The sequence below is a fragment of the Phaethon aethereus genome (assembly GCF_964289735.1).
Source record: "Phaethon aethereus genome assembly, chromosome: 1".
Classification (NCBI taxonomy): Eukaryota; Metazoa; Chordata; class Aves; order Phaethontiformes; family Phaethontidae; genus Phaethon; species Phaethon aethereus.
Window position 1 is genome coordinate 19,499,620 of NC_138575.1, and position 25,542 is coordinate 19,525,161.

The window sequence follows — 25,542 nt, forward strand, 5'->3', positions numbered from 1 at the left end:
CTCAAGTATCACTCCCAATCTTGACAGCAAGAGCTAAATGATAAAATGGGTGTCTAGACGTTGCTATATTGCTGTTCTTAGAACTAAATAGTTTTTGGTGTAGATGCCCCATAAATGAGTGATATGAGCTAACTCCTTGTGAATTAGCACTGCTTCCAATTTTTTAAGTGGAGCAGAATGACTGCTGTAAAAGGTATCCAAGCTTTGTGATGTTTCCTTGTTGTATAGTAAAATAGATTAATGTTTGTGGCATATACACTGCAGTCAAATTGCTGCTCTAAAGACAGTTCATGATAGCAATGTCTTATTACAGTACTGTGATTCAGCTTGTATTTCTGCTGGCCTCTTTCCTGGTGCTGCAATTTAACTGATACATGTTTTTAAAAGCCTATTACTTTGCTTTTGTTGTTGTTGTTTTTGTTTAATTTCTTACATATATGTTTTAAAGCACGCTCTCTTTCTGAAGGAAAATGGGACAGAGAAGGGTCTCCAGGTTAACAACCACTAAGCATTCAGAGGTTTTGTTTCCAGCTCTGCATCAAATTTCTTGTGTGTCCTTGGTCAAGTTGATTAACATCTGTGCAAAATGGGGACAATGAACAGCATTTACCAGTCATAAGCAGAACTAGCTAAACATAAAAAGTTCTGCAACTTGTTTTGGGATCTTTGATAAGTAGATAGTGTAGAGGTACTGAATCAGGCAGAGGAGAGAAATGGTTGGAGCAAAAAAAAAAAAAGAAAAATATGGAAGAAGAGAAAAGGAAAATATGAGGTAAAGTGAACAGAGAGCTTGGGAGACGAGTGGGATGATGGAACCAGTTGGGATTAGTTGGAGGTGATTAATAATAAAAGATGGTGGGTCCTATTCAGAGTTAATAGGGCAAGAGAGGAACACTAGGATAAATGTATTTGTCTAGCTATATCTAAACTGAGGAATCCAAAGGCATTTCTGAACTTTGGGAATCAGCTATGCTGATCAGCTTTCTTCAAAGTTCAAGGAAAACACCAGTGAAGTAATGTATGAAAATCAAAAATGAAATATTTTCTCCAGTGCATACATTACATCTGGCATTAAGTGCTACAAGTTGTCATTGAAAAAAAATACCGTGATGGAGAACATAATTCTATAAGAAGTATAGGTGAGCTAAGCTCTCATTTAAGAAGCATGTTTCAAAATGGTATATTCTGCTTGGGCTTAGGAGAAATTTTCCCTACTCTCCGCTACAAAGAATCTTCCATTTGCTAGTTCAGGCATCTGGAATTGACTGATAAACATCATCATCAACTAAACCATCTTTATTTTTTACTTTAAGTTCTTGGATCATGGTTTTCATTATGATTTGTAAATATTCATTTCACACACCACCTTTTATGCATAGAAGCACGATGTATTCTGAAATCATGAGTCTTAGTATCCAAATGCAATTTTAGTCAATATTCTTATTCAATAAAAAAAATACATTTTTACTTTTATTTCCAAGTTCAGTCTCCAAAAAAAAGAGAAAACAAACTGTAAAAATCTGAGTGTTTTAATATAACATATTTTAGATGGCTGTAAATTTTTGCATTTACTGCTGCTGAACAAGATTTGTTGTCACTTTTTTGCTATCAGAAAAAAATCATGATTTTCAGTTACAAGATTGACTAGAGATGCCACAATTGATAACTGCCTGACTGTGGAGTGAATGTGTGAAAAGAAAGTAAAGAAAATAAAGCTGATTTTCTATAGGAAAGCATATATATAATGTTACACTAGGTGAGAAGCTTAGTGACAAAACTATCTAGTTGCAGTATTTAGCAGAAAATAATCTGGTGTTCTGAAACACTACTCAACTGAACAGTGGTTGGACTATTCTGATCATGAATAGAGACTTTTATTTACTTATGTTTACTAATAACTGGAAATCCGTCGCAAATTGCTCTGTCTTACGAAACGGTTAAGAACACTTTAGTGGGTAGCTTGGGATTGTGTTGATATAAACTCTGCCTGCCTGCAACACCTTAGAACTGTTTGTGTGAAAGACCCTTGGATAGATTCCATTTGTTCTCCAGTTCAAACAGTATTACCCGGGAAAGCAATTTTACCCTGTGCTGAGCACCGTCAGCTCCTATTAACTTCAGTTTAAGTGAAGGGGCGCAGCCCTTCTTCGGAGATGCAAAGTAGTGTCAGCTCAGATTCTTAAGATGAAATTCAGTTCTTTGCAGAAGGTCTGCACAAAGCCTATGTATCATTTAAGTGCCACTTAATTCTTTATAATGGAGCTTGGAGTGGTTTTGAAGAATCTGATAGGCTTTTTGCTGTCTTGTCTGCAGAGAGCTGAATTTCACCCCTGGTGAATATACACAGTAAAAAGGCAACTATACTGCCTCAGGAAATATGTTGTATTCCTTTGCTTTGACTTGTGTAACTCAGTTTCAATTACTGATAGAAATTCGTGATATTGTGCTGATAAAATCGTCGTATACTTCACTCCCTCCCGCCATTACATATTTAGCTTCACTGCGATACTCTGCCATAACAGACAAACTGAAAAGTGAAAATGCAAAAATAGGTGTAATCCCACAGACACGAATATGGCCTCTCTTTTGCAACTGTGGCTGCGTGTGTTTAACAGAACGACGTGTCTGCGTAGAGCTCGACCCATACCCAAGTGTGAGGCCTGCCTGGCCCGCTTTCGGCAAACGGCCCAGAAGACGGGGCCTGCTAAAGTGGGAACTCGCGAGAGCCTGCGCGTTTGCGAGGCTTTTGACACAAAGCGAGAGTCAGCTTGCAAAGCGGTTATGACAGGAACGTGAAGGTCTGTCAGGGGAGCAGAGACCCCGAGGGGAAAGGGTGTGGGCAGGCAGGCGGGTGCTGCCTGGCTGTGGGGCGGCCCTGGAGCCAGAGCGCCCATGTCCGCCCAGGGGTGCGGGGGCCCGGCTGGGAGAGCGGGGTGCCGGCCTGTGCCTCACAGGTGTGCGGCATTGGTTCTCAGGGGGCTTTTAGGAACTTCCAGGCGTTTATGAACATCTCCTGCCTGGCGCTACGGTTTACTTTTTTGTATTACTGGTACTGATCCTGCCCTGCTGCTGGTTATGTGTCATTAATAAATTAACAAACTGTTTTGATACTGATCTGCTTTAAACCATGTGAGCTGAGTGTTTTTTCCCTGCAAAAGAAGTTGTTGTGATTCTCAAGGCCTAAATGCATGAACTAGTCTATACACTTACTTAACACAGAGATGTTTTAGACTTTATGTTCTGTAAAATACTCTTGGTGTTTCCTAAATTTGTGTGGATATAGCCAATACCCAGAGCAAGGAATCCATATATTTGTGCTATTACTGATAGCTTCATTCTGAGATAGCAACCAAGCAAACACTAAGTAATTCACAGAGGAGAGAAATATTTTTTTCAAAGATTAGTTTAAATCATGTTTCCAGGAAAACCTCCCACCTGAGATAGTAGAGGCAATCTAGTACGTATTTTTGAGTTCAACTGACTATTCAGTCTTTCAGTGATCCTTCATACTGTTGAAACATTGATGGAAGTAGCCATTTCAATATGTGAATTGCAAAATATAAGCATGCAAATGAGTGAGGTTTGGTGTTAACATTTTACTGAGCTTTTTCTGTAAAGCCTGCAACTGGATGCATGCCATCACTCAGGAAGGGTGCGGCTATTCTCTGTTACACAGGAGATGTTAGCCTTGGAAACTGAGATGATCCAGTTCTCAGTAGAGCAGTTCCTATGGACCCCAAGTGCAATCCAGGTTTCTGTATATTATGTGCTATAAAAACTGTGTGGATTTGCTTCACAAAATTGTATTTATGAAAATTGTTTGGGAATCATTCCTCCAGCGATATACATATAGATATACATATAGCCTAATGAACAGTGCAAATTCCGATGTAGACATTTGGGAGCTAAAGTGTTTTGTTTTTTATAATGAAAATCTTAATGTGAATTTCAGACTGAGCTTCCACTGAAAGAAATCAGTGTTCATTATATTTCTAGAGCTTACCAACAATTGTACCGGGACTGAGGACACAAGTTGTTTCATGTCAAAATATTGGAAAGGATTTTATTAAAAGACTTTAAATTACACTTCTATTTCTTGCCATGATCCAGTGGCATTGGGAATTGTATTCTTAAGTAGTTCCAGACAGAGGAAGTCAGGGGCGTAGGGAGGCTAAATCACACATTCAGGTGAGCATAAAGAGCTGCAACTGCCACTAGGTATAAATGCCTGCTTTTAAACTCCTTGGACCCAAAATTAATTTGGAACAACATAAGCTTCTTGTATTATCTTGCTAAGTATTTCTCCCATAGTTCTCTTTTTGTTAGGCTCATGACTGTTGAAGATATATTGTGTGTATTGGTGTCACACATCAACATCGAGGAAGACATGACCTGTGTCTGTGGAACTTGTTCTGCCCTTGAATCCTAGGACACTTATGTACAAATTGAGGTCATGAAGCTTTCTTACAGTCTAGCCCAGGATTGCTAAGATGATCTCTGAGGGAACTGAGGACCATTTTCTGTAGACTGCAAGCCTTGCAGTCTGAGCAAAAGACAGATTGTTTGGGGGGGGCTTACCTTGTTTAACATGAACATACGGCACCATGCAAGCGAGTGCATCTCTGTATATGTATTTTATAAAAAGTATCCCAAACTAACACTCCACGATACAATTTTGCCTGTAGGGGGAGAGTGAAAGAATAACAAAATATTAGATTATTAGTCATATTGCTTAATATTCTCTGAGAAGGAACCCAGATACTACAGAGGTGACCTCAAAAGAAGTAGTATTATAATCCAGAAAGAAGACTACAGGAATTAAAGCCCCTTTTCTTCCTGCCTTGAAGAAAAACTTCTCCCTACAGCTCCTCTGCATTTACTGTAATGCAGTCAGAGCTCTGTTGTTGCAAGACTACTTGCTGTGTGACCTTGAGGAAATTTGCAGAACCAGCTTACCAGAGACACAAGCATTAAGAGGAGCCACAAAGCACACAACATGCCACCTTTCAGTTAGGGACTTTCCTGACTAGCTTCCTTTCCCTTGTGGTAATAGAGTAACAGGGTCTTAGGTCCAGTCTTTTCCCTCTGCTTATTGTCTTCTTCCCCATGATTTCCCAACATTTACTTCATCCAACACCTGTCCTTCTTATGTTCCTAGTTCCTGCCCCTAACTACACCCCTACCATTGCAAGTATCACAGAGTTTCACAAATGCTGTCATTATGTTGACCCCTCTGTCTTTTTATTACACCTTTTCTCTTTCCACTGTGTTTCATGTCTGTAAGCACTTCAGGATAAGGAGTGTCTGCTCAGAATTATACAGAGTTTAACACAACGGATCCCAGTCGTAGGTCACTTTTAGGCTACCGTAATGGTTAGTTAGGATAGTAAGTCTTCAGTTTTAACACCACCACCCCCCCCCAATATTTTGTTGACTGTAAAGGAGCATGGAATTAGAAAATTAGCTAACTTTTATGTTCCTTCGATTTACACCAGAGCTGTCTTTTGTTTTTTTTGGTGGTTTTTAAGTTCTATTTCTATTATGAAATTTGTTGGCACAGCAGGTGGTGTAAATAATTTTGTAAATTGCCTAGGGCTGTCTACATCATAACCTATGGCTGCATTATCAGATGATGAAAACAGACAACTCAAATGAGACAGTGTTTAGAGATAAGTGAAATGAGAATTCTCCTGCCAATTGTTTTGTTGTTTCGTTTTTTTTCTTTTCTGTTCCATAGCACGAATTATCAAAACAAAACAGTGGTGTGAAATGCTTCCATGTTTAGAAGGAGAAGGCTGTGATTTGCTAATCAATAAATCAGGCTGGACCTGTACACAACCAGGAGGACGGATAAAGACAACCACGGTAGGTCACTTCTCTGTTCTATATTTCTACAGTTTCTCATTCACTTTAGTTTATTGAAAAACAAAGAGTGAGATTTCTAATTGTTTTTTGACACAGATATGTAAAGTCTGTTGCCTTATAATTAAGCTATGTGCCCAAGTATGCCTACTGAAATACACAGCAATGTTATCAGAAAGACAGGGAAAATGTGCAATTCCCACAGTTACTGGGGAAAAAAGTGGTTTTCAGGCTTTCTTAAAAGGTACCAGTGGTTTAACTAACATTTGTATTCAGACTGATGACAGTATCCTATTGCTTCACTCTACAATAATTTTCTTATGCTGAGGAAATGTAGGGTATAAAACTGAACACATGGGCTAGGGCAAAATGAAAATTTTCATTGAGAATTCAGGAGAAAATGTTTTTGCTATTCCCACTGTACTGGAAAAGCAAGTTGCACAGATAGATCTTTAGTTTTCAGTGAGACAATCAGTTAGACCTATAGAAAACATAGTAAAAGATCCTTTGTTTCAGCTTCCTTTTGGTCCTGGTTTGTTGATAAAACCCTCAACTCTCTGATTTGGTGTCTTGGGGCATATGCTTGTAGTGAAGCTGAGAGTATATATGACAGTAACGGTTGCTAGGGCCTGTAATATATCAAACAGATTTCTAGAAGATGTTCTTAAATGCCAATAATTCTTTGACTTCAAAAATGGGAAAAAATCTGAAAAGATATGATAGAGCAATATTCCAACAGCTTGCTAGACCTCTTGAAATTATCTTCCCCTCCCCCCCATAATCTTCTTTTAGATTTACATAGAGCTTGAGTGTAATTTAAGTAAGTGCAATATCAAAAGTATTTAGTCTTAAAAGTACTTAGCAGTGAGGACTAAATTAAGGCCCATCATCCCCTGCACTATTTCAGTGTCTGAGCAGGAGACAGACACCAGTACAAAACCTTTTATTGTTTTAGAATTACTTTATTTTGGAAAATTAATATGTTTTTCACTTTTTAGAAAAGAATGAAGATTTGATAGTGCTTTATGAGACACCTACAAAACAAACTTGTGATCACTGTTTTAATGCTCCTGTATTTACCAAACATAATATTCATTATGGACAGGGCGATAAAACTTAACTCAGTCACTGATGTCTTACTTAAATATTATTTGCCTTTAGATCTTTTGCATTCAAGTTATGTAAGAGTGACATAAAAACAAAGGAAGGAAATAAGGTTTTGAAACATTAATGCCAACTTCCAAAGCTGAGGAGACCTAATACAGAAATGTTGTCAGACTTGAAATTTTAGCTTAAATCTCATTAATTCAGGGGTATTTTGTCTACTCAAGGTAAAGACAAAACCCATGTATTCTAACTCTAATGCCAGCTATCATTATAGTTCTTTATTTGATGTTGTGCTAATGGCACAACTGAGTAATGCAAAGCAAGCAGAGCATCTATCCTTCAGTATCTATCTTTAATGAAGTGATTCATATATCCTTTCAGATTAAACACGAGAAGCCTGATTCTGAACTCTTACTTGTCTGTATAGCTCTTTAATGCTATCGACATGAATAGAATGACTCATGATTTTGATTAACGTAAATGAAGTCGTAATCATGCCCATCAGTAGAATCAAGGCCATGGAAAGTGTAATATTATAAAACAGACTCTCCCCCACACAGAAGTATCATTGTCATTGGTGAGGAGAGATTCTGCCAAAGAGCCAACTGTAGAACAGCTCTGAGCATAAGCCCTCATCTAACATCAAGCAGTCTTCATCAGTTGGTATCACACATGCAGACACACAACAAACACACAGTACTTTTCAGTCAAGCCAGACTAGCAACTCAGAATACTTAAAGAAGCACTGAATCCAGAAAGGGAAGGGGTAAAAAAGAAAAGGAAAAAAAAAAAAGGAAAAAAAAGCCCAAGAAACCCCAATCTATCATACAGTACTACTAAAATATTAAGAATAATAAAAAAAAAAAGTTCATTTTTTCTTTAGCCATTTGGTAAAAGGGTACGCTTTGGACAATGGTAATAGGTTTGGGAACTAAGTCTTAGGGTGACTCTATGAAGTGCATGACTGTGATTAAAATAAAGGAGATTTTCTAACAGGAACACCAAGAAACATTATTTACTGTAGCAGTATTCTAAGTCAACAGCTGATGATGCAGTCAAGTAATTTCTATTTCTGTTCCTAATCAACAGACCTGAGTTGCCAGGCCCATCCTGGTATCTAAGTGTAACGGGAAAGATTTCTGACTGGGAAGGACCAGAAAAATGGCCACCACATAGTATGGGGAAATAAATGTCCAAACATATGGAATTAACATATTGAATTAATTATTATACACTAAATGTCTGTTAATAAATAGAAATAATTCTTGACCACATCTCCAACAACAGCCAGATTAGGTCCTTAATTTGTTAACTATCCGTTTTGTTAACACACATTTGTTAATCTAATATTTGCAGGCCTTTCCTGCTAGTATTAGTTTGTATCTTGAAGATACTTGGCAGTAGGTCTTGTATTATCATATAGCAGAGATATCATTGTTTGGTAAATGCTGAGACAATAATTTGCTACCCATACTAAAGCCAGAACAGTATTGAACTCTGATGGACTGAGACCAGCTGTTGTGATAATACCAGCTTTCACATTGATTCCAGGAGGCTGTGTAAGTTTTTAAGTATTGGGTTTAGAAGTAGCACGTGGAAAGGTAGAACTAGTGGAGATCTTATGTAAGACATGAGTTCCTCCTTATGTGAGAATATACCTTAAGGCTCACAGTTAACTATGTTTCTACTAAAAAAAGGAAGAAATAGGATTATTTTTCTGTAGATGAGTTTAACATTTAGTATTTTTTCTATGAAAATACCAAGGAAACAGCAAATGAAAATACCCCTTGCTCCAAAGAACAAGTGCAATTTCTTAAATTGTTTGGAATGCGCTGCTGCTACTATGCTTTGTGTCAAAATTGTTTAAACTTTCTATGCAGGGCCAGATTTTTTCACTGCCTGGCACTTTTTGTGATCACCTCTGGAAATAATGCAACCAAATCAGAATTCTCTCCTCACATGGGTAGCAGTGTTTTATATCCATTTTGTGCTCACTTTGCACAGCTATAAATGACTACACAAGGTGCAAGGCAAAAGAAAATCAGACTCAAAGTATACTCTAAATGGATCTGGATGTCACTTCTGCCCTGTCATCCTTTCTACAAGGTGTGAATGAACAAAAGATTTTTCATCTGCTAAGAGGCTTTTAGCATTGAGGATTGACCGGGCTAACGGCCAATCTATGTATTAAGCAGCTGACTGTCAATACAAGGAAACAATATGGCAACTTGTAAAAGAAGATGGCGTGAGAATACTACACAATTGTTAGCACTTTCAACATACTAAGTACTTGCATATAACAAATGTCCTTACATCCTTTAAAATCACTTGCCTTAAAAGTTTCTTCTCATTTTGCTATTCTCATTACTCTTTCAATTCTTGAAAAAAAAAAAAATACAAGCTATATGATTTTTAAAAATAGTATGCAGTTTCAGTAGTGCCAGAAGATATGTCTTTTTTTTAACATATTGCTGAAGGGCCTGTCCATTTTATATTTCAAGTATAAAACTTGCCAGCGTATAGATGAGAAAATGCACAATGTATTGGATTTACAGGGGAGATTAATTTTAGCACCAAAGTGTATATATGTTGTCAATGATCCATCACTACTTAATTGTTACTTAATTAATTCCTTCTTCTACATGATGTGATTTCAATGCATGGAGCTTAACAGAACATTCATGCGCCAGTTCCTCGGTAGCTAACCTTTTAAAACCTTTGCAATTTTACTGCTAAATTAGCTGAAGTGGGAAATTAAGGAGTATGAAGAAGCTAAGAGAGAGCTCACAGTGGATAAAAGGTGTAATTACTCTGACATGGAACTCAATGCTTAGCTAGTAAAATTTACTAAGGATCTAGCTTCACCAAGGGACGTGACTTTCTTAATAGAGTTTACTTACACACAGAGCAACTTAGCATTCCTCACCATTAATATAAATGACATGCTGGCTGGGTTGGAAAGGCAATTTGTTCCTTACCCTGAAAAATACAATAGTTGTTTGTACTGGCTGCAATTTAAATCAAGATTTTTCTGCAGAGCTTTATCATACACGTATGTATGATAAAGGTAACTCAGATAAAATGTACTGGTTTGCTTTTCATCACTGATTTACGAGCAATGTGTTCTCATTCATACCATTACATTCAAAGTAAAAAGAAATATATATGTTACATATTTGTAACATACTTGAGAATTTACTTTTTTTTAGACTGAAGACCAGCTGGAAATGTCCTGAGGCCATGGTCTAGTGGTCTGAGCTTGGGACTGGGAGCCAGAAACTCCTGAGCTCTAATCCCGGCTCTAACAGTGACTCCCTCTGTGGCCTTGGGTAAGTCACTGAACCTCTCTGCCTCAGTTTCCCCAGCAGTAAAAATAAGATTAACAATCCTTAGCTACCTACCTTAGTGAATTTGGGAGTCCTGAGTTAATATTTTAAGAGGTTTAGAAATTCAGAGTAACTTAAAAATAAAAATACTGTTATTTATAAATGTCCTTATTGGTGATATTCATGTTGGTGTTAGATATTCACATAACCCTGGCATTCCTGTACTTAGCCTCACCTACATTCCAGCTCTGACTGTTTCTAAATGTGCGTTTCACATCTCTGCAGGTCAGCTGATTTTGTTTGGTTAAGCTGTTTTTGGAAGTTTTTTGACATCCTGCCAGTTCTAGTTCCGTGTCATTCCAGGACACAACATCCACCAAAATAAGCTTTCAGGCAGCACAAAATTAGAGCAGTGGAATGATGCAGGCAAGCATGCCATGCCAAATTAAGTTTCCCTCTTCCCCTTTGCCAGAAATGGTCAACTTATGAAACAGATACATTAAATCCACTTGTCAGCAGTTCATCTATTCCCTCACTGTCCTAACTGTAACAGGAACACTACATACGTACCGAGATTACCGAGGATATTTTTCAGGAGGCTGGTGTATCCCCTTGTCCCAGTCCAAAGAATAGCTTTTAGAAACAAGCAGGAAGTTATGATCCTGAGTTTTCCATCATTCATAGCCAAGACTGTTGGGGAATTGGTATCTTTGGCTATATTTAAGCTATGGGACCAGGAGTGCATCCTTGCTTCAAAGTTCATATACAAGCACAATTGTGAGTCCCAACATCCTGTTTTCTCCTTTTCTGTGTGGTCCACCTCATGATGGCATGCCTGCCACTGCCTTGTGAGAGATCTTAGCAGCAGCAGAAAGGGCTCTCACAAATACACTTAATGTGGTGAAACAGATCATTAACTGAGCTGATTTTCTTGGAGATCATCCTCAGCCATGGTCACTCTGAATTTCTTGTTAGATTTCTAGAAATCTGGTTTAAGAAATCACTATCCTTGTTACCACTAAGAAGCAACTATCAGCCAGTTAGAACTTCATGAGCTCTGAGACCATTGCTTCAAGCATTATGCATCACAAAGTCCTCTAAAACTAAGTCAGGTCTCAGTAGAGGAGTCCTGAGATTGCTATTTAAGTAAAGTTTTCAGAGACCACTACCACATAATTGGAAACTAACCTGAAATATGTTAAAACATTTATATGTTCTACATTGTATATTTATATACCAAGTTGAGAAAGGGTAGAACATGAACACCTGCTGCAGAATATCATCTGCAGATATTGTTAAAATCAGTGGTATTTGGATGTGTGACTGTACATATGCATTACTAGAACTAGGTTACTCATAATTAACATCTCAGTCTAATGCAACTGCATATATACAGGATCAGTCCTAGTCATGGTCCAGTGCTTTAACTGAGTCTTCTGATATTTTTGTATTAATTTGGTATTCTTCTCAGTAGTACTAGCGTTAATTATGAGAAAAAATACCGGTTCTTGACATGTCGTAGACATGTGCTTCATGGCTTCACTCTATAGATTTGCACCCCAAATAGATTCAACCTATTGTTTATTTCCATGGTTTTCAAGAGATTTTTATGCTCTGAGCAGAGTTTCCATTGCTCTAATTGTTTACAAAAGGTATCATAATTTACAAATAAGTCATTATTGCAGTACTGGAACTGAATTCCTTTCTGTTAATTTCCAGGCAAGTTAGCATGTGAGTTGGATGTCTTAAGTCTCAGAGAGGTTAAAAGTTATGTTTCTAATTCTTGTGTTAGAAAAGAATGGTAGCTCAAGACAAGCTTACAAGTAGGGTGGTGGGATGGTCTTCGTGGCCCCAGGTCTTAAGTCGTTCATGCACTGAGGAAGCTAAATAGAAATAAAATCCTCATGAAGCTGAAGAACCCAGATAGAGTGGGGCCACGCTATTGTTTCATAATACACAAGTTCTTTTGCATATTAGTACTGCTTCAAGTAGTACAGTCTTTTCAAAGCTGTGCACTCATTTGTCATACCAATGTACTGAAACCTGCACATTCTGTTCTCCATCATCCATATCAAAATACACTTCTCTGTGGCAAATAACTGATCTTAAAGTCCTAAATCCAAAATGCTGGCAAAGGTTTTGTGATTTTTGTAGACATCATGTTGGAAGGACCTGTCAGAAACCTGAAGAACCACTTTAAAGAGATTAGGTGCCTTCCTCTGTCCTGAATGCTTAGTGCTGGCTCTACTGACATTTGGTGATTTGCACTGCCTGAAAGGAGACCACAGTTTACTCCAAGAATAACTATATATAAATGATATAAATGATATAAAATCATAATTTGTTAACATCTCACATAATTCCATGGAAGAAAATAGGGAAACATAGGTTTTGTTCTTCTCTTTCAGAACATATATTTTCAGATTTTAATGGGGAATTATAACAGCCTCACATTTTGTTGTGCTTTATAAAGTTACAAAAAATATGAATACCCATTTCTGCATGGGCTATTTTAAAGATATTGCAATTCCGGTACAAATGAATAAACTGAATTTTAAGATAGATAAGAGTTCTAGAGATATCTTTTCTTTCAGGATTCTTTTTTCTTAACACATTCATATTGGGAGGTTGCTTCTAGTGTTCAGTCCCATCTTACCGTTCTAACTTAGGGACAGGACAGATTTAGATTCAGTGAGGTAAAACTGGTTTACTGAGTAATGCTTAGGAACTATAATTTTTCTTTGTGATATGGGTTAATCTATATTTAAAACCAGTTAGTTCGCTGTAAAATGAGCTACATTCTGATCCATTTGAGTTATGAACTGTCACTTTGAGTCAGTAAACAAAAGCAGATTCTACCCCAGGCAATAATAAGTTTCCAGTCATCTATTTCATGGTTTTGTGAAATAAATCAAATTCTGGTTTCATTTAAAAAAAAAAAAACAAACAAAAAAAAACCCCAAAAAACCCCAACAAACCAAAACTGCATGGGTTGTTTTTATTTTTTCTATACACTGAAACCAGAATTCTGAAATGTAAATAAAACCATATCTGTAACTTGGGGAGTTCATTAACTACTATGTCATAGTGTGAACCCACCCAATAAATTGTGGACATCTAAAAATGTTCAAGTGTATACATAACTTTAAAAGATACATTTTAAGGAATGCCTAAATTGTTAAGTAGGTTCTGATTAAAAAAAAAAAAAAGTTTTAATTTGAAATTCTTTCCAAATTCCATAATTTTCCAGTACACCAGTAAGAATTATATTTTTATATGGGGGTAAGATTCTCATCAATCTCCTCAAAAACAAAAAAAGAACCTCAATTTTAAAAATAGAAGGCCCAGGGCATAGACAATTGAGATCTATATGGATGATTCAGGTCTCTGCGTGGGAAAATTGCAGGCCCATCAAAGAGTGGATGTGAAGAGGCTGATACTAGATTTTGTTACTATTGTTTAGCACCTTAGTCAGCATTTACATTTAGGCCTTTCCAAATACTGAAATAGCATTGTGACTGGTCTAAGAAAATAACGTGTTAAGAATTAGTACATTAATAAACTGAGATTGACAAAAAGGGAACGGGAGAAGTTAAACTGTGTTCATATGAGTAATGGTAATATTGGGTCTTTTTATGTTTTGACAATTCTTAGCATACCAGGTAAACATTCTAAATGGGATTTAGTTTCCTCACCTTATCATTTTAGCGCATTCAGCTACTTAAGTGTATTGAAGGCATCTTGCATAGGGTGAGCATAAATGACATAGAACCCGTAGACCAGTGCTGTTGTGGGGTGGCAGCTGGAAGCCATGCAGGAGATGCTAGTTCACTAGCTGCCCGTATGAAGCAACTAAACCTCATTCCTCATCTGCTAAACCAGACAATTTATACAGCGCTGCCCACTCCTACCTTGTATGCTTCATGATCGATTGACGTTGTCTAAGCTTCTGATTTCTTGCATGAATATGAAAAATCAATTTTCATTTAATAAGTGATTGCAAAGAGAGACTGTTAGAGGAAACAACCCTGAAGATTACTTTTGCAATTTCTTGATTTGCTGTAAGTAGCACAACACACTGTTTGTAAGAAGTCATTTAATAGATGCTATACACGATGTAGTTGAACTGAAGGGACTACAGGATACATTGTACACGTGGAAGAAAAAGTGGATTTGATAATGCAAATGAGGAAGAAAGCTGGAAAAGACAACACAGGACTTGAGTATATAGTTTAAATCATGTTTTTTGTGGACATGTAATGGAAAACTATGAAGGATGGAAACTGGTATGTCACATCAACATCAAGAATTTTAAATGATGCTAAAATTATTACGGACCTATTTTGCACAGTGAGAACATTCATGGTACAAGTGTTAGAAGATGAAGCTGTTGCACATGTATATCCATTTTGGAACATTTCTTTTTTAAGAATACTTCCAAAGATTTCTGCTAAAACATGCAAAGCAAGCTAGAATTCTTGGACTGAACAAAACAAGCAGTAAATAACAAAAATGAAATAGGTCTTATAGTACAGGGATTTTTATAATACACTTGACATATTATTTCTTAAAATCATACTTGAAAATTAATTCAGAAAGGCCTGTCACATAGAAAACTGCCATTTCAACAAGGTACTGATGGAGGACCTGTGAACAGTGTATAATAACAGTTAACAGAAACGTATTGATCTAGGTCAACGTGGCCCAGGAAGTGACAGATTTGTGAAAGGTTTAGTGTTATTTTATTAAGAATGGTTTCAAAAGCATAAAAGATGTTAAGCTTTTAACTGTTATTGAAAATCTGTGGAAGGCAGGCATGTAACAGACTTCTCTGTTTTATGATATTCCCCTGCTATTTTTTCATTAAGCACCTGGCAGAGAGCTCCGATAGTACGTTATGTCTGCACACAAGCTTCTTTACCTTGGGGGCAGACCTAAAGGATAAGGTTGCCTGGTTTTCAACCTAGTTAACTCCTGCCTATGAGACTATTCTCACCTACTCCTCCTGTTCACTTGCATATGAGCATGCTAGGATACGAAGAAAGAAAATTCAGTTTACAGTCATGGTAAAGTGGTAGCCCAAAGCTTGGGCTATTCCTGTGTTTCATTAGAGATTAACAGTGTTATTATACGGCTGAGACAGGAGGTTGCAAGTGAACAATACTGGCTGATCCTTGATCCAAATAAAACCAGACAAGTGTGGGACAGTAAAATCAAACAGCAAAATATAGAAGAATAGGACCTTTACTTTCAACTGACAGTGCAACTTCATGGTAGCCTAAACCAATCTAAATCCAGACTGCTCCCATCCCATTCTCCCACCCCACTCTGGCTGTATGTGCCTGACCTCTGTTTTGGGCAGGCACTAAGTGCTTGTGGAAATGTCTGGGATGCCAAACAGGCATCACTTTTTGCCAGGTTATTTTCAGCCGCATCAGCTTCTGATTACAGTACTGCAGATTAACCCAGAATAACACAGATACAGAGCAATTTCAATTATTCTAGGCCAAAACCTACGAGTTATATCTGCCTTTATTATGTAGTTCCAATGCCTCTTGGGCCATCAACAACTGCTGCTGGATACCTAGTTAGTTTTTTCAGCTAACATTGCTACTCTTCCCCATTTGTATTTTCCAAAGAATGCTAAAAGTTGCCTCTGAAGTGCAGAAAAAGCATATTAAATACATCCCTTATATGAGATACACTGGTGTACCCTATGTGAAGGGGTAAGATATTTGAAAGCCCATGTCCTAAACTGTGGAGGATGCTGCACTTTTCTGGAGTGAGGATTTTAAGAGTAGCCTCTCTACTCTCTAATACACTTCTCAATTTACATTAAAGCATTTATAAGGACATGCATCGCAATTCTAAATGTGTATGCTGTCACTCTCTGAATAATGTGGTGACAGATTGATTTCTGAAGAAATATTTATTCCTGCTGATGGATATTGGACATTTCTAGTACAGTAAAGAAATCTGGATTTAACCTACGACTGAAAGATTTTCCCTTAAGGAAATAATTTTTGTGGTTGGAAAGGAAGCAGAATATTGCTGTGGGGAAACTCTTTTGGAGGAACATTGCTGAGACCTAGCTGGACAAATGATAATGCAGACAAAAACATCTTGCAAGGGGGCAGTTCTGACCAGTGAGTCATAAAAATAAAAGGGATGTGGGGGAAGGACGGTATCAGTGAAAATTAAGTATTTAATCTCTGTGCGTAGCTAAAAAGAAGTTGACTGGGATCTGCAGGGCTTAAGTGTGTTGTAAATTTTGGAGGCCAAATGCAGACAATAATTAAGACCCTAAATTTTGTGATAGGGGCCAAATTTAGGAAAGTAATACACTTAGGGAGGGAAGCATTCAGGCCCAGTATGGTGTTTCCTTTAGTACCTGAGATCCATATCAACGCAGCAGAGATCAAGGAAACAGGATGAGGACATTCACAGAGTATCCACAGAGCATCTAGAGTAGGTTGACACACTACTCCACAAATCTCACTGCCTGCCAGAATGGGGCATGTCCCAGGTGAGGCCCCTTTGTAGTCCTTTTGGAAACTCTTGTGCAGAAAGCAATTCAAAGACTGATGGGTCCAGATGGCAAAAATAAGTAAAAAGGAACCCAAGTTTGTGGCCTAGTAAGAAGGCAACTCCTCTGAGTGAGAAGGAAGCACTAAGTACTATCCTACTGCTGCTTTTTTTTTTTCACTGAATGTGTGTAATACCTGACAGATGTACTCCTCTCCTTTAGTCATGTTTTTGTGCTGGATTCAGAGCTGTACAGGTGATTTAGGCATGTTCTGAGCATTGGTAACAGATTAGGATTCTTCTGGGGACTCAGGCATATTTTAGGTGCTGAAACACTCATTTCAGATAGCGTCAGAGCTTATTTGCTTTGCTTCTCGAATCAAGGTATTTCTGAATACCTCTGGAACTTCTCCATACGTGTTTATGAATCTTTGTGTCCTGTTCTGTCTGCCTCCAAAATTATTTTACTTCAATTTGCCTTGGGTGGAAGCTTGGCAAGTAAAGTCTGACTAAGTTAAGACTTAAATGGAATTGAAAAGAAGGATAATAAGATGAAAAGATAATACAAAAAAATGCCTGAAGGAGCAAAAATGTAACTGATGAAACCTCCTGTTAAAATGTAGGTAAAACACATCCTAACCCTACAGGAAAATCAAAGAACAACCAAACACATATAGAATTGTCTGTGCAGAGTTACAGAAAGCACAAAAATTTGTTGGACAGACCAAAATGGCGGCTAATAGGGGAGACAGAGATGAAGTAGGTAACAATCCATGACTAATTCAACATTCAGAGATCATAGAGGAAGCATATAAGGTGGGCTGCAGGGATGAAAGTATGGATAGAGAAAAAATTAGGAGAAAAAAAATCAGCAGTTCAGTCTATTAGGCTGTGGAATAGTTTCTCAGAGCTGGAAATTCCAACAGTTGTTCAGTTCAAAGTTATCTTGGACAAAGACCTAGAAAGAGTACTGTGGGGATCAATCTTGTATTGATAGGATATGAAATAGATTAACTGATTATTTTTAACTGTCTTTATAAAAGCTGTAGTAGAATAACTCATAAACCGTATGAGGAGAAGAGTTGTGATACTCTTAAATTGCTTTGAGTCATCAGACAGACTTAATTTTTCTCACAAAGATTAGTTGTCTGTTCAGCCAGACAGACTGGTCACAAAAACTTGTAATTGAATTGTGCTGTAGAGTAATATTTCATCTTCTTTTATGTGACTGAAAGGGTATGGATGGATGGTAGGGTTCATTTCAGTATTACATCAGTCTTATGCATCCTGTAGCCAGAAATAGGCCTTCAGTAGAATACGTCTATGATTACAGCAAGTTTGGACTTAGAAGTAAAAAATGTTCGCAGCTTTACTATCCAGCCAGAGGAGTAGGTGCCTGTCTAGATTTCCACCAGGACATTGAATTTTCTGTCCCCGGTGGCTATGTAGACGGGTTAGCTATCTCCAGAAGATAATTAAATCCCTTGAAGCTGTTTTTTATCCAATGTCAATATAAAAATGTATATATGTTTCATGGAGAAAGGTCGGTATCCTCTGTTCTGTTCCCTGATGAGTTACTGGGCTTGGACAGACTATCCTGTCTGTTCTCCATGGGACTTCAAGGTTTGCTGCACAGTGGTTTAGCTTTTAGAAGAGGAGTGAAAAATAGTCCTATTTGAGATATTTGCCTGGTGATCATGGCATTTTCCTGGAATATAGGAACTGGGGATTCAATGCAATAAATATGGTGAAATGTGATAAATAGGCCTAGATGCATCCTAGATGAATGGTCTAACTACTAGACTGATAAGCAAAAGATGGATGGCCCTGTTGTCATCATCCATGGTTGAGGTACAGCCAAGTTTTTCCTGACTCATCCTGTCAGTTTAGCCAGACTTCATGTTCTTGTCTGCCTAAATCTGGAGGATAGCAGAGGGACCTTGGTTTAGAAAGGCAGATGTCCATTTCCTCAGAATACATACTTCTAAATATGCATTACCAATGAAAATTTTGAATTTCATTAAAATGTAGATTTCATACTAATTTCAGAGATATCTAATCAAAATACAAATTCTAAAAGACATGCAAATTGTAAGATTGGATTTGGCAGGTGTAGGTGTTTATGACCTAACCTAAGGTTTTAAGCTGCTTGCTTTATCCTTTCATGGTACTTTTCAGGTGATCATTGCAGAGTTTTTTACTCAGACTTTTGATTTTTTCCATAGTAAGTTGCTATTTGTGGAAGAAGGTGAACGTGGAGCTATTAGGGAATTTGAACCCAGGCTGTGGCGTATCTCAGCTACTGCACTGCAGTTCAGTGGAGGCTGGGGATTGATCCAAAATCCATCTGAGAGGCAGGTTCCAAACATTTAAGTTTGTTGTCTAGCTTCATTTTTATAGTCACATTTTATGTCTTTATTTTTAAGTCAAGTCATCCCCTGGTGCTCTCATTCTAGGAAACAATTTCACCTGGAGGAAGACAGCTTTGCTTTCACCTCCATTTCATCTGTTGTTTAGGAAAGGAGATTAAGTGTGTACTTGCACTTTTTAGGTATGGGAGTCATCCTGTTTTTCAGTAGTCTGTGTTACACTTAAACATAACGCCTTTCAATTCTGTTTTTCCTTTGTGAACTGCTGTCTTCTCTTTCTTTTCATTCTTGATGTAACTACTGAAATAAATGAAGTAAAAAAGAAAAATGAAGAAAAAAAAATGTGTGTGTTTATATATAATAATGCTGGGTAGTGGGTCCTTTAATTACAATATGAATGTCTTGTCAAATGGCTGTGTTTCATCAGTAATCTCTTCGTCCTTCTTAATAACTGATAAAAAATACATCATTGGCAGATGTTTCAAATTGTGTTAGTAAGTCAAGCCAAGAGTACTTTGGTAGCATACTATGCAGCTGTTCTGCTCAAGGGAGTGTGAAAATGTCTCTACCTGCATTACTGAAATAGTCACACTGCTCTGATGGGTTGTTATCTGAGTATTAGGAGATCAATATATATACTTAGTAATGCAGAAATCCACTCCCATTCCATCCCCTAGAAGTAATATTTTATTTTTCATTTGGGAAAATCAAAAGAAAACTGGGACAAAACATCCTCTTGTATGTTTTGTGCCTAGCTTTTCTTTGTTTTTAATTCAACATATAAAAGAAAAGTCTAACTCTAGCAAAAGAATAGATATGTTTTCTCTTTAATGGTGTTCTTGAAGGAAATAAAGGGAACTGACAAAATCACATTCTCTGCAATATAGGCATTTTAATGAAAGTTAGAAATGCAGGATTTTATAATGCGTATATATGTTAAATGTGTCAAATTAATGAACTTTAAAATGAAACAAAAATTTTGGAGCATCTCCCAAACTGTTGCAGAAGTTGCTGACAAGGCAGTCTATATATGTGTTCTTCCTATCAGAAGATACAGTACTGAGCATATTTGTCAGCTATTAACAACATTATTGAAGTACGGGGAATTTGCATAGACATAACACAATTTTTGAAAAGAAAACAAAAAAAGAGACACACACAAAACATCTGCCGTATAAATGTCTGTATTCGTACAAATAATTCTGCCATGAAATCAAGCATTGCATAAAAATTTGGCACTAGAGCTTAGAAGAGTATTGTAGCTAGGTTGTACAAAGTGAAATATCTGTGCAGCATGTTTTATACAACTTTTCAAGGAAATTTTCATTACAATGTTAGAATGCTTAACCAAAATCACATAATCGGAAAGAAAAAAAAAAACAAACAACAAACCAAAACCACACTTATTTGCAGTTACCATATGTAAAAAATATTTTTCATATATGTTACATTACAAATTCAAGGGTGTAGTGTTTTAGTTGTTAGGTTGTCCTGTGAGCTATGGGAATAATGAAGCAGTAGTCTTTATTCCCTGCAATCCTGACTAATTTTCCTTCATGTCACCCAATATTCTAAGACCCCCAGGCCTTCTCAGAACCTGTGAATGTCTCTAGTTCTCTTCTTTGTCCCCTGCCTCCCCTCTCTACTATATCCGGTGCTACTTCTCTCCTACAAAATCCCGCTGATACTCTATCTGTCATTTTTGGCCTGCTGGCAGTAAGAGCAGGCTGTTTGTGCTGACTGATCATCCATCTGCAGTCCTTCCCACATTAGGAGTGTCAATAAGCATTACTTTGTCATTAGTAATTTTTTTACTCTGCCCTATTGCCAACCTTTCAAACATTCAGGGACTTAGTGTTTTTGAGATCTCTATCAAACTTAGCTGGAAGTCATCTGTAGACTCAAAAGTTAATAGTTTGAGAAGGGACTGTCAAATGTCATGATCAGAAAGCAGGTTAGGAATGTTAAGTAATGAAGTTAGTGTGTTATTTTTGATGATTTCAGACTGATTTTTATTGATTGATTTTGTACATATCACATATTTTTAACGTCCAAAGTTGTCACAGCTTTGCTGACAAAATGATGCACTGGAAAGATATGATGGAACTCCCAAAAGTGTTATGAATAATTCCTACTTTCCACCACCACCCCCTTTTTTTTTTGTTTGTTTTGGGTTTGGGTTTGGGTTTGGGTTGGGTTTTTTTTTTTGTTTGTTTTTTTGTTTTTGGTTTTTGTTTTTAATGAGGCCTTGGTCCAGGCACAATCCTACTCACAAATCATGTACAGGTTGTGAAATTTTTGCTGGCATCAACAAGACTGAAGACATACTGTACTGTATTGACTACAGCATCAACTATGAATTCTTGGTACAACTTCTAAGTTGTCAGCATACTGCATTAATAAAATTGCATTGAATTTTCTACACATTAGTTCAAGAATAACCCCCTAATTCCATATTCAGAGAGGAGAATGTTCCCAAATAAACCTTCTCATAAGATGAGATTTCCTTTGCAATGATTGTTTGGTGCCTACTTACAAAGGCAGAGGTAGATAATTATTATTTCAGGAATATAGATATTTGTCTGTAACCACATACCTCTGTGCATGAGGGCATCTTCTGTAGACCTGAGAGGCTAAAGAGTTAGCCAGCCTCTGTTCCTCCACAGCTGATTCTGGCCTATGCTGTGGTCCAGCCTTAGAAGACTTGACTCTTACGTGTGGCCAAAGCTTCCAGGGCAGACAGCAAGTAAAGCAGAAGTGATCATGGAGTTTGCATAACTTTTACTACGCAATATGGGAGCATTCTCCAAGCATGTCATATATGAATGAGACATTAACGTAGCAATTACTGATTTTTTTTTCCCTTTGTTTTTTCCTTTTCCATGAGAGCGGGACCAAAACTCCATTCTCTTACTTTATTTGGTGATGGTGATGGTGTTTCCTGAGTCTTACTAGACACGGAAGAGCAGAATTTACTGAGCTTGGTTCAGTAATATTCTGTTGACCAGCATTAAGTATGTAGATTTCATCATATTGCACTCATTTATAGTAACTGTACTGTATAATGTACGAAAAATGTCAGGGTTTCACTGCTACTATATAACGGCAGCAGTAATTGAATTGCAGCAAGGGTTTTGGTAATCTTTGATGTTCTCTTCATTCTATTACTTTTTCATGTCCCAGTTATGATTTCCAGGTGTTGGTTTTGTTGTTTTTTTCCTTCATAGTATGTGTAATAAAGGTCTATTGTTGATGAATACTCAAACTCCTTAGGAGTTCTTTAACCTTTTCAGTAAATGAACAACATCCATAAAAAAAAGTGAGTTCTGTAAAAGACCATAAGATAGAGATAATATTGTTCACAAGTTATTTTCAAGCAGGTTACTCTTAAGTGGCCTAATAGCAGTGCAGAAAGAAACTAATAGGTTATATTTCTGTCATGGTTTAACCCCAGCCAGCAACTAAGCACCACACAGCTGCTCGCTCACTCCTACCCACCCCAGTGGGATGGAGGTGAGATTCAGAAGAGTAAAAGTGAGAAAACTCATGGGTTGAGATAAAGACAGTTTAATAGGTAAAGCCAAAGCCACGCATGCAAGTAAAGCAAAACAAGGAACTTATTCACCACTTCCCATCAGCAGGCAGGTGTTCAGCCATTTCCAGGAAAGCAGGGCTCCATCACACATAATAGTTACTCAGGAAGACAAACACTGTAACTCCAAACACCATAACTCCCTTCCTTCTTCTTCCCCCAGCTTTCTATGCTGAGTATGATGTCATATGGTATGGAATATCCCTTTGGTCAGCTGGGGTCAGCTCTCCCAGCTGTGTCCTCACCCAATGTTTTGTGCACCTCCAGCCTACTCACTGGTGGGGTGGTGTGAGGAGCAGAAAAGGCCTTGACTCTGTGTAAGCACTGCTCAGCAATAATGAAAACATCTCGGTATTATCAACACTGTTTTCGGCACAGATCCAAAATGCAGCCCCATACTAGCTACTGTGTAGAAAATTATCTCTATCCCAGCCAAAAGCAGCACAATTTCTTAATTCTCTGATACCGTCTTTGTGTACTATGAATTCTTGAACAATCTCCTTTAAAAATGGTATTTGATTAGGAGCCAATAAAGAGGAAAAGATTAAAAAATAACTGCAGCAAAGATTATTAACTGCCTAAAATAGGGCTTATGTCTGTGTTTGTAGTGTTTATAGTATATGTTTCAGTACAATATTTTGGTCCAACTGTACCTTGTAGCTCCAGGAATCTTCCCATAGCTCTTATGATATAATTGCCACTATGAAATACTATACTTTCCTGCACCTGACCCGAAGAGAGGACTCCATGGTGCAGGTGATAGGAGTAAGAACTGAACTGAGAGTTTGGAAAGGGGCAAAAAGTATTAATACATTAATCACAGAATCACAGAATCACTAGGTTGGAAAGGACCTTCAAGATCATCAAGTCCAACCATTAATCCAGCGCCACCATGTTCCCTAAACCATGTCCTGAAGTGCCACATCCACACGTTTTTTGAACACTTCCAGGGATGGCGACTCCACCACCTCCCTGGGCAGCCTGTTCCAATGCCTGACCACCCTCTCAGTGAAGAAATTTTTCCTAATATCCAATCTAAACCTCCCCTGGCGCAGCTTGAGGCCATTTCCTCTTGTCCTATCACTGGTTACTTGGGAGAAGAGGCCAATACCCTCATCGCCACAACCCCCTTTCAGGTAGTTGTAGAGAGCGATAAGGTCTCCCCTCAGCCTCCTCTGCTCCAAACTAAACAACCCCAGTTCCCTCAGCCGCTCCTCGTGAGAATTGTTCTCCAGACCCCTCACCAGCTTCATTGCCCTTCTCTGGACACGCTCCAGCACCTCAGCGTCCTTCTTGTAGTGAGGGGCCCAAAACTGAACACAGATTCAAGGTGTGGCCTCACCAGTGCCGAGTACAGGGGCACGATCACTTCCCTGCTCCTGCTGGCCACACTATTCCTGATACAGGCCAGGACGCTGTTGGCCTTCTTGGCCACCTGGGCACACTGCCGGCTCATGTTCAGCCGGCTGTCAACCAGCACCCCCAGGTCCCTTTCCGCTGGGCAGCTTTCCAGCCACTCCTCCCCAAGCCTGTAGCGTTGCATGGGGTTGTTGTGGCCGAAGTGCAGGACCCAGCACTTGGTCTTATTAAACCTCATACAGTTGACCGCTGCCCATCGATCCAGCCTGTCCAGATCCCTCTGCAGAGCCCTCCTACCCTCCAGCAGACCAACACTCCCACCCAACTTGGTGTTGTCTGCAAACTTACTGAGGGAGCACTCGATTCCCTCATCTAGATCAATTATAAAGATATTGAGCAAGACCAGCCCCAGAACCGAGCTCTGGGGAACACCGCTTGTGACCGGCCGCCAGCCAGATTTAACGCCGTTCACCACAACTCTCTGGGCTCAGCCATCCAGCCAGTTCCTCACCCAGCGAAGAGTAAACCTGTCTAAGCCACGAGCCGCCAGTTTCTCCAGGAGAATGCTGTGGGAGACACTGTCAAAGGCTTTACTAAAGTCCAGGTAGGCAACATCCACAGCCTTTCCCTCATCCACTAGGCGGGTCACCTGGTCATAGAAGGAGATCCAGTTGGTCAAGCAGGACATGCCCTTCATGAACCCATGCTGGCTGGGCCTGATGGCTTGGTTGTCCTGCAGATGCCCTGTGAGCACTCTCAAGACCAACCGCTCCATAATCTTCCCCGGCAGAGAGGTCAGGCTGACAGGCCTGTAGGCCATGTATTGTATTAATACAAAAAGTATTAATATAAATACATACATGCCAATGCCTTTCTAAAAGTTTTCTGGAAAAATCTTTGTGAAAATTTCCTGGAAAATCTTAGGTTGCCTTACCACTGCCTTAAAACAATGTAAACCCTGCAGTATCATCTGCCAACTTTCAGACAGGTTTCAGGTGAGATGGTTATTGGCCCACAGACAGGCATCTAGAGTTGCTTCAGTTAAAGGTCTAGCTGTAGATCCCCCTTGCTGCTTTTTCATGAACAGCATCTTAAACATTAGTAATTTCATTAACACTCCTGAGTCCTCTGAAGATAGCACAGGCCCGATCAGGGTTAATCAGAGAGTTTTCATCTACAGTGTGTGGCTAGTCACTTGGGTCATTTGAGTTAGGTTCTCACACAGGGCAGTGACCCAGTGACCCCAGTCTAAGGAGCTGCTGCTCTTCCCGTGCTCTGCCTCCCATAAAGCCTGAGCAAGCTGACTGACTTGACTTGGTCAGAGGAGCAGTTTGATCTTGCTAGGGGGAATGATTTCTATTTTACAGTCCTGTGGAAGCAATCCCTCTCAAATTAGGATGAA

At 38.5% G+C, this 25,542-nt stretch overlaps 1 protein-coding gene across 1 annotated transcript in view; it reads left to right on the forward strand.

The window, feature by feature from the left end:
• TAFA5 (TAFA chemokine like family member 5) overlaps nucleotides 1-25,542 on the forward strand; it is a 431,534-nt gene that overhangs the window by 373,125 nt on the left and 32,867 nt on the right. Inside the window, exon 3 of the mRNA XM_082013933.1 lies at nucleotides 5,738-5,865. Within this exon, the coding sequence (XP_081870059.1) occupies nucleotides 5,738-5,865 (128 nt within the window). The remainder of the gene's footprint in view (nucleotides 1-5,737; nucleotides 5,866-25,542) is intronic.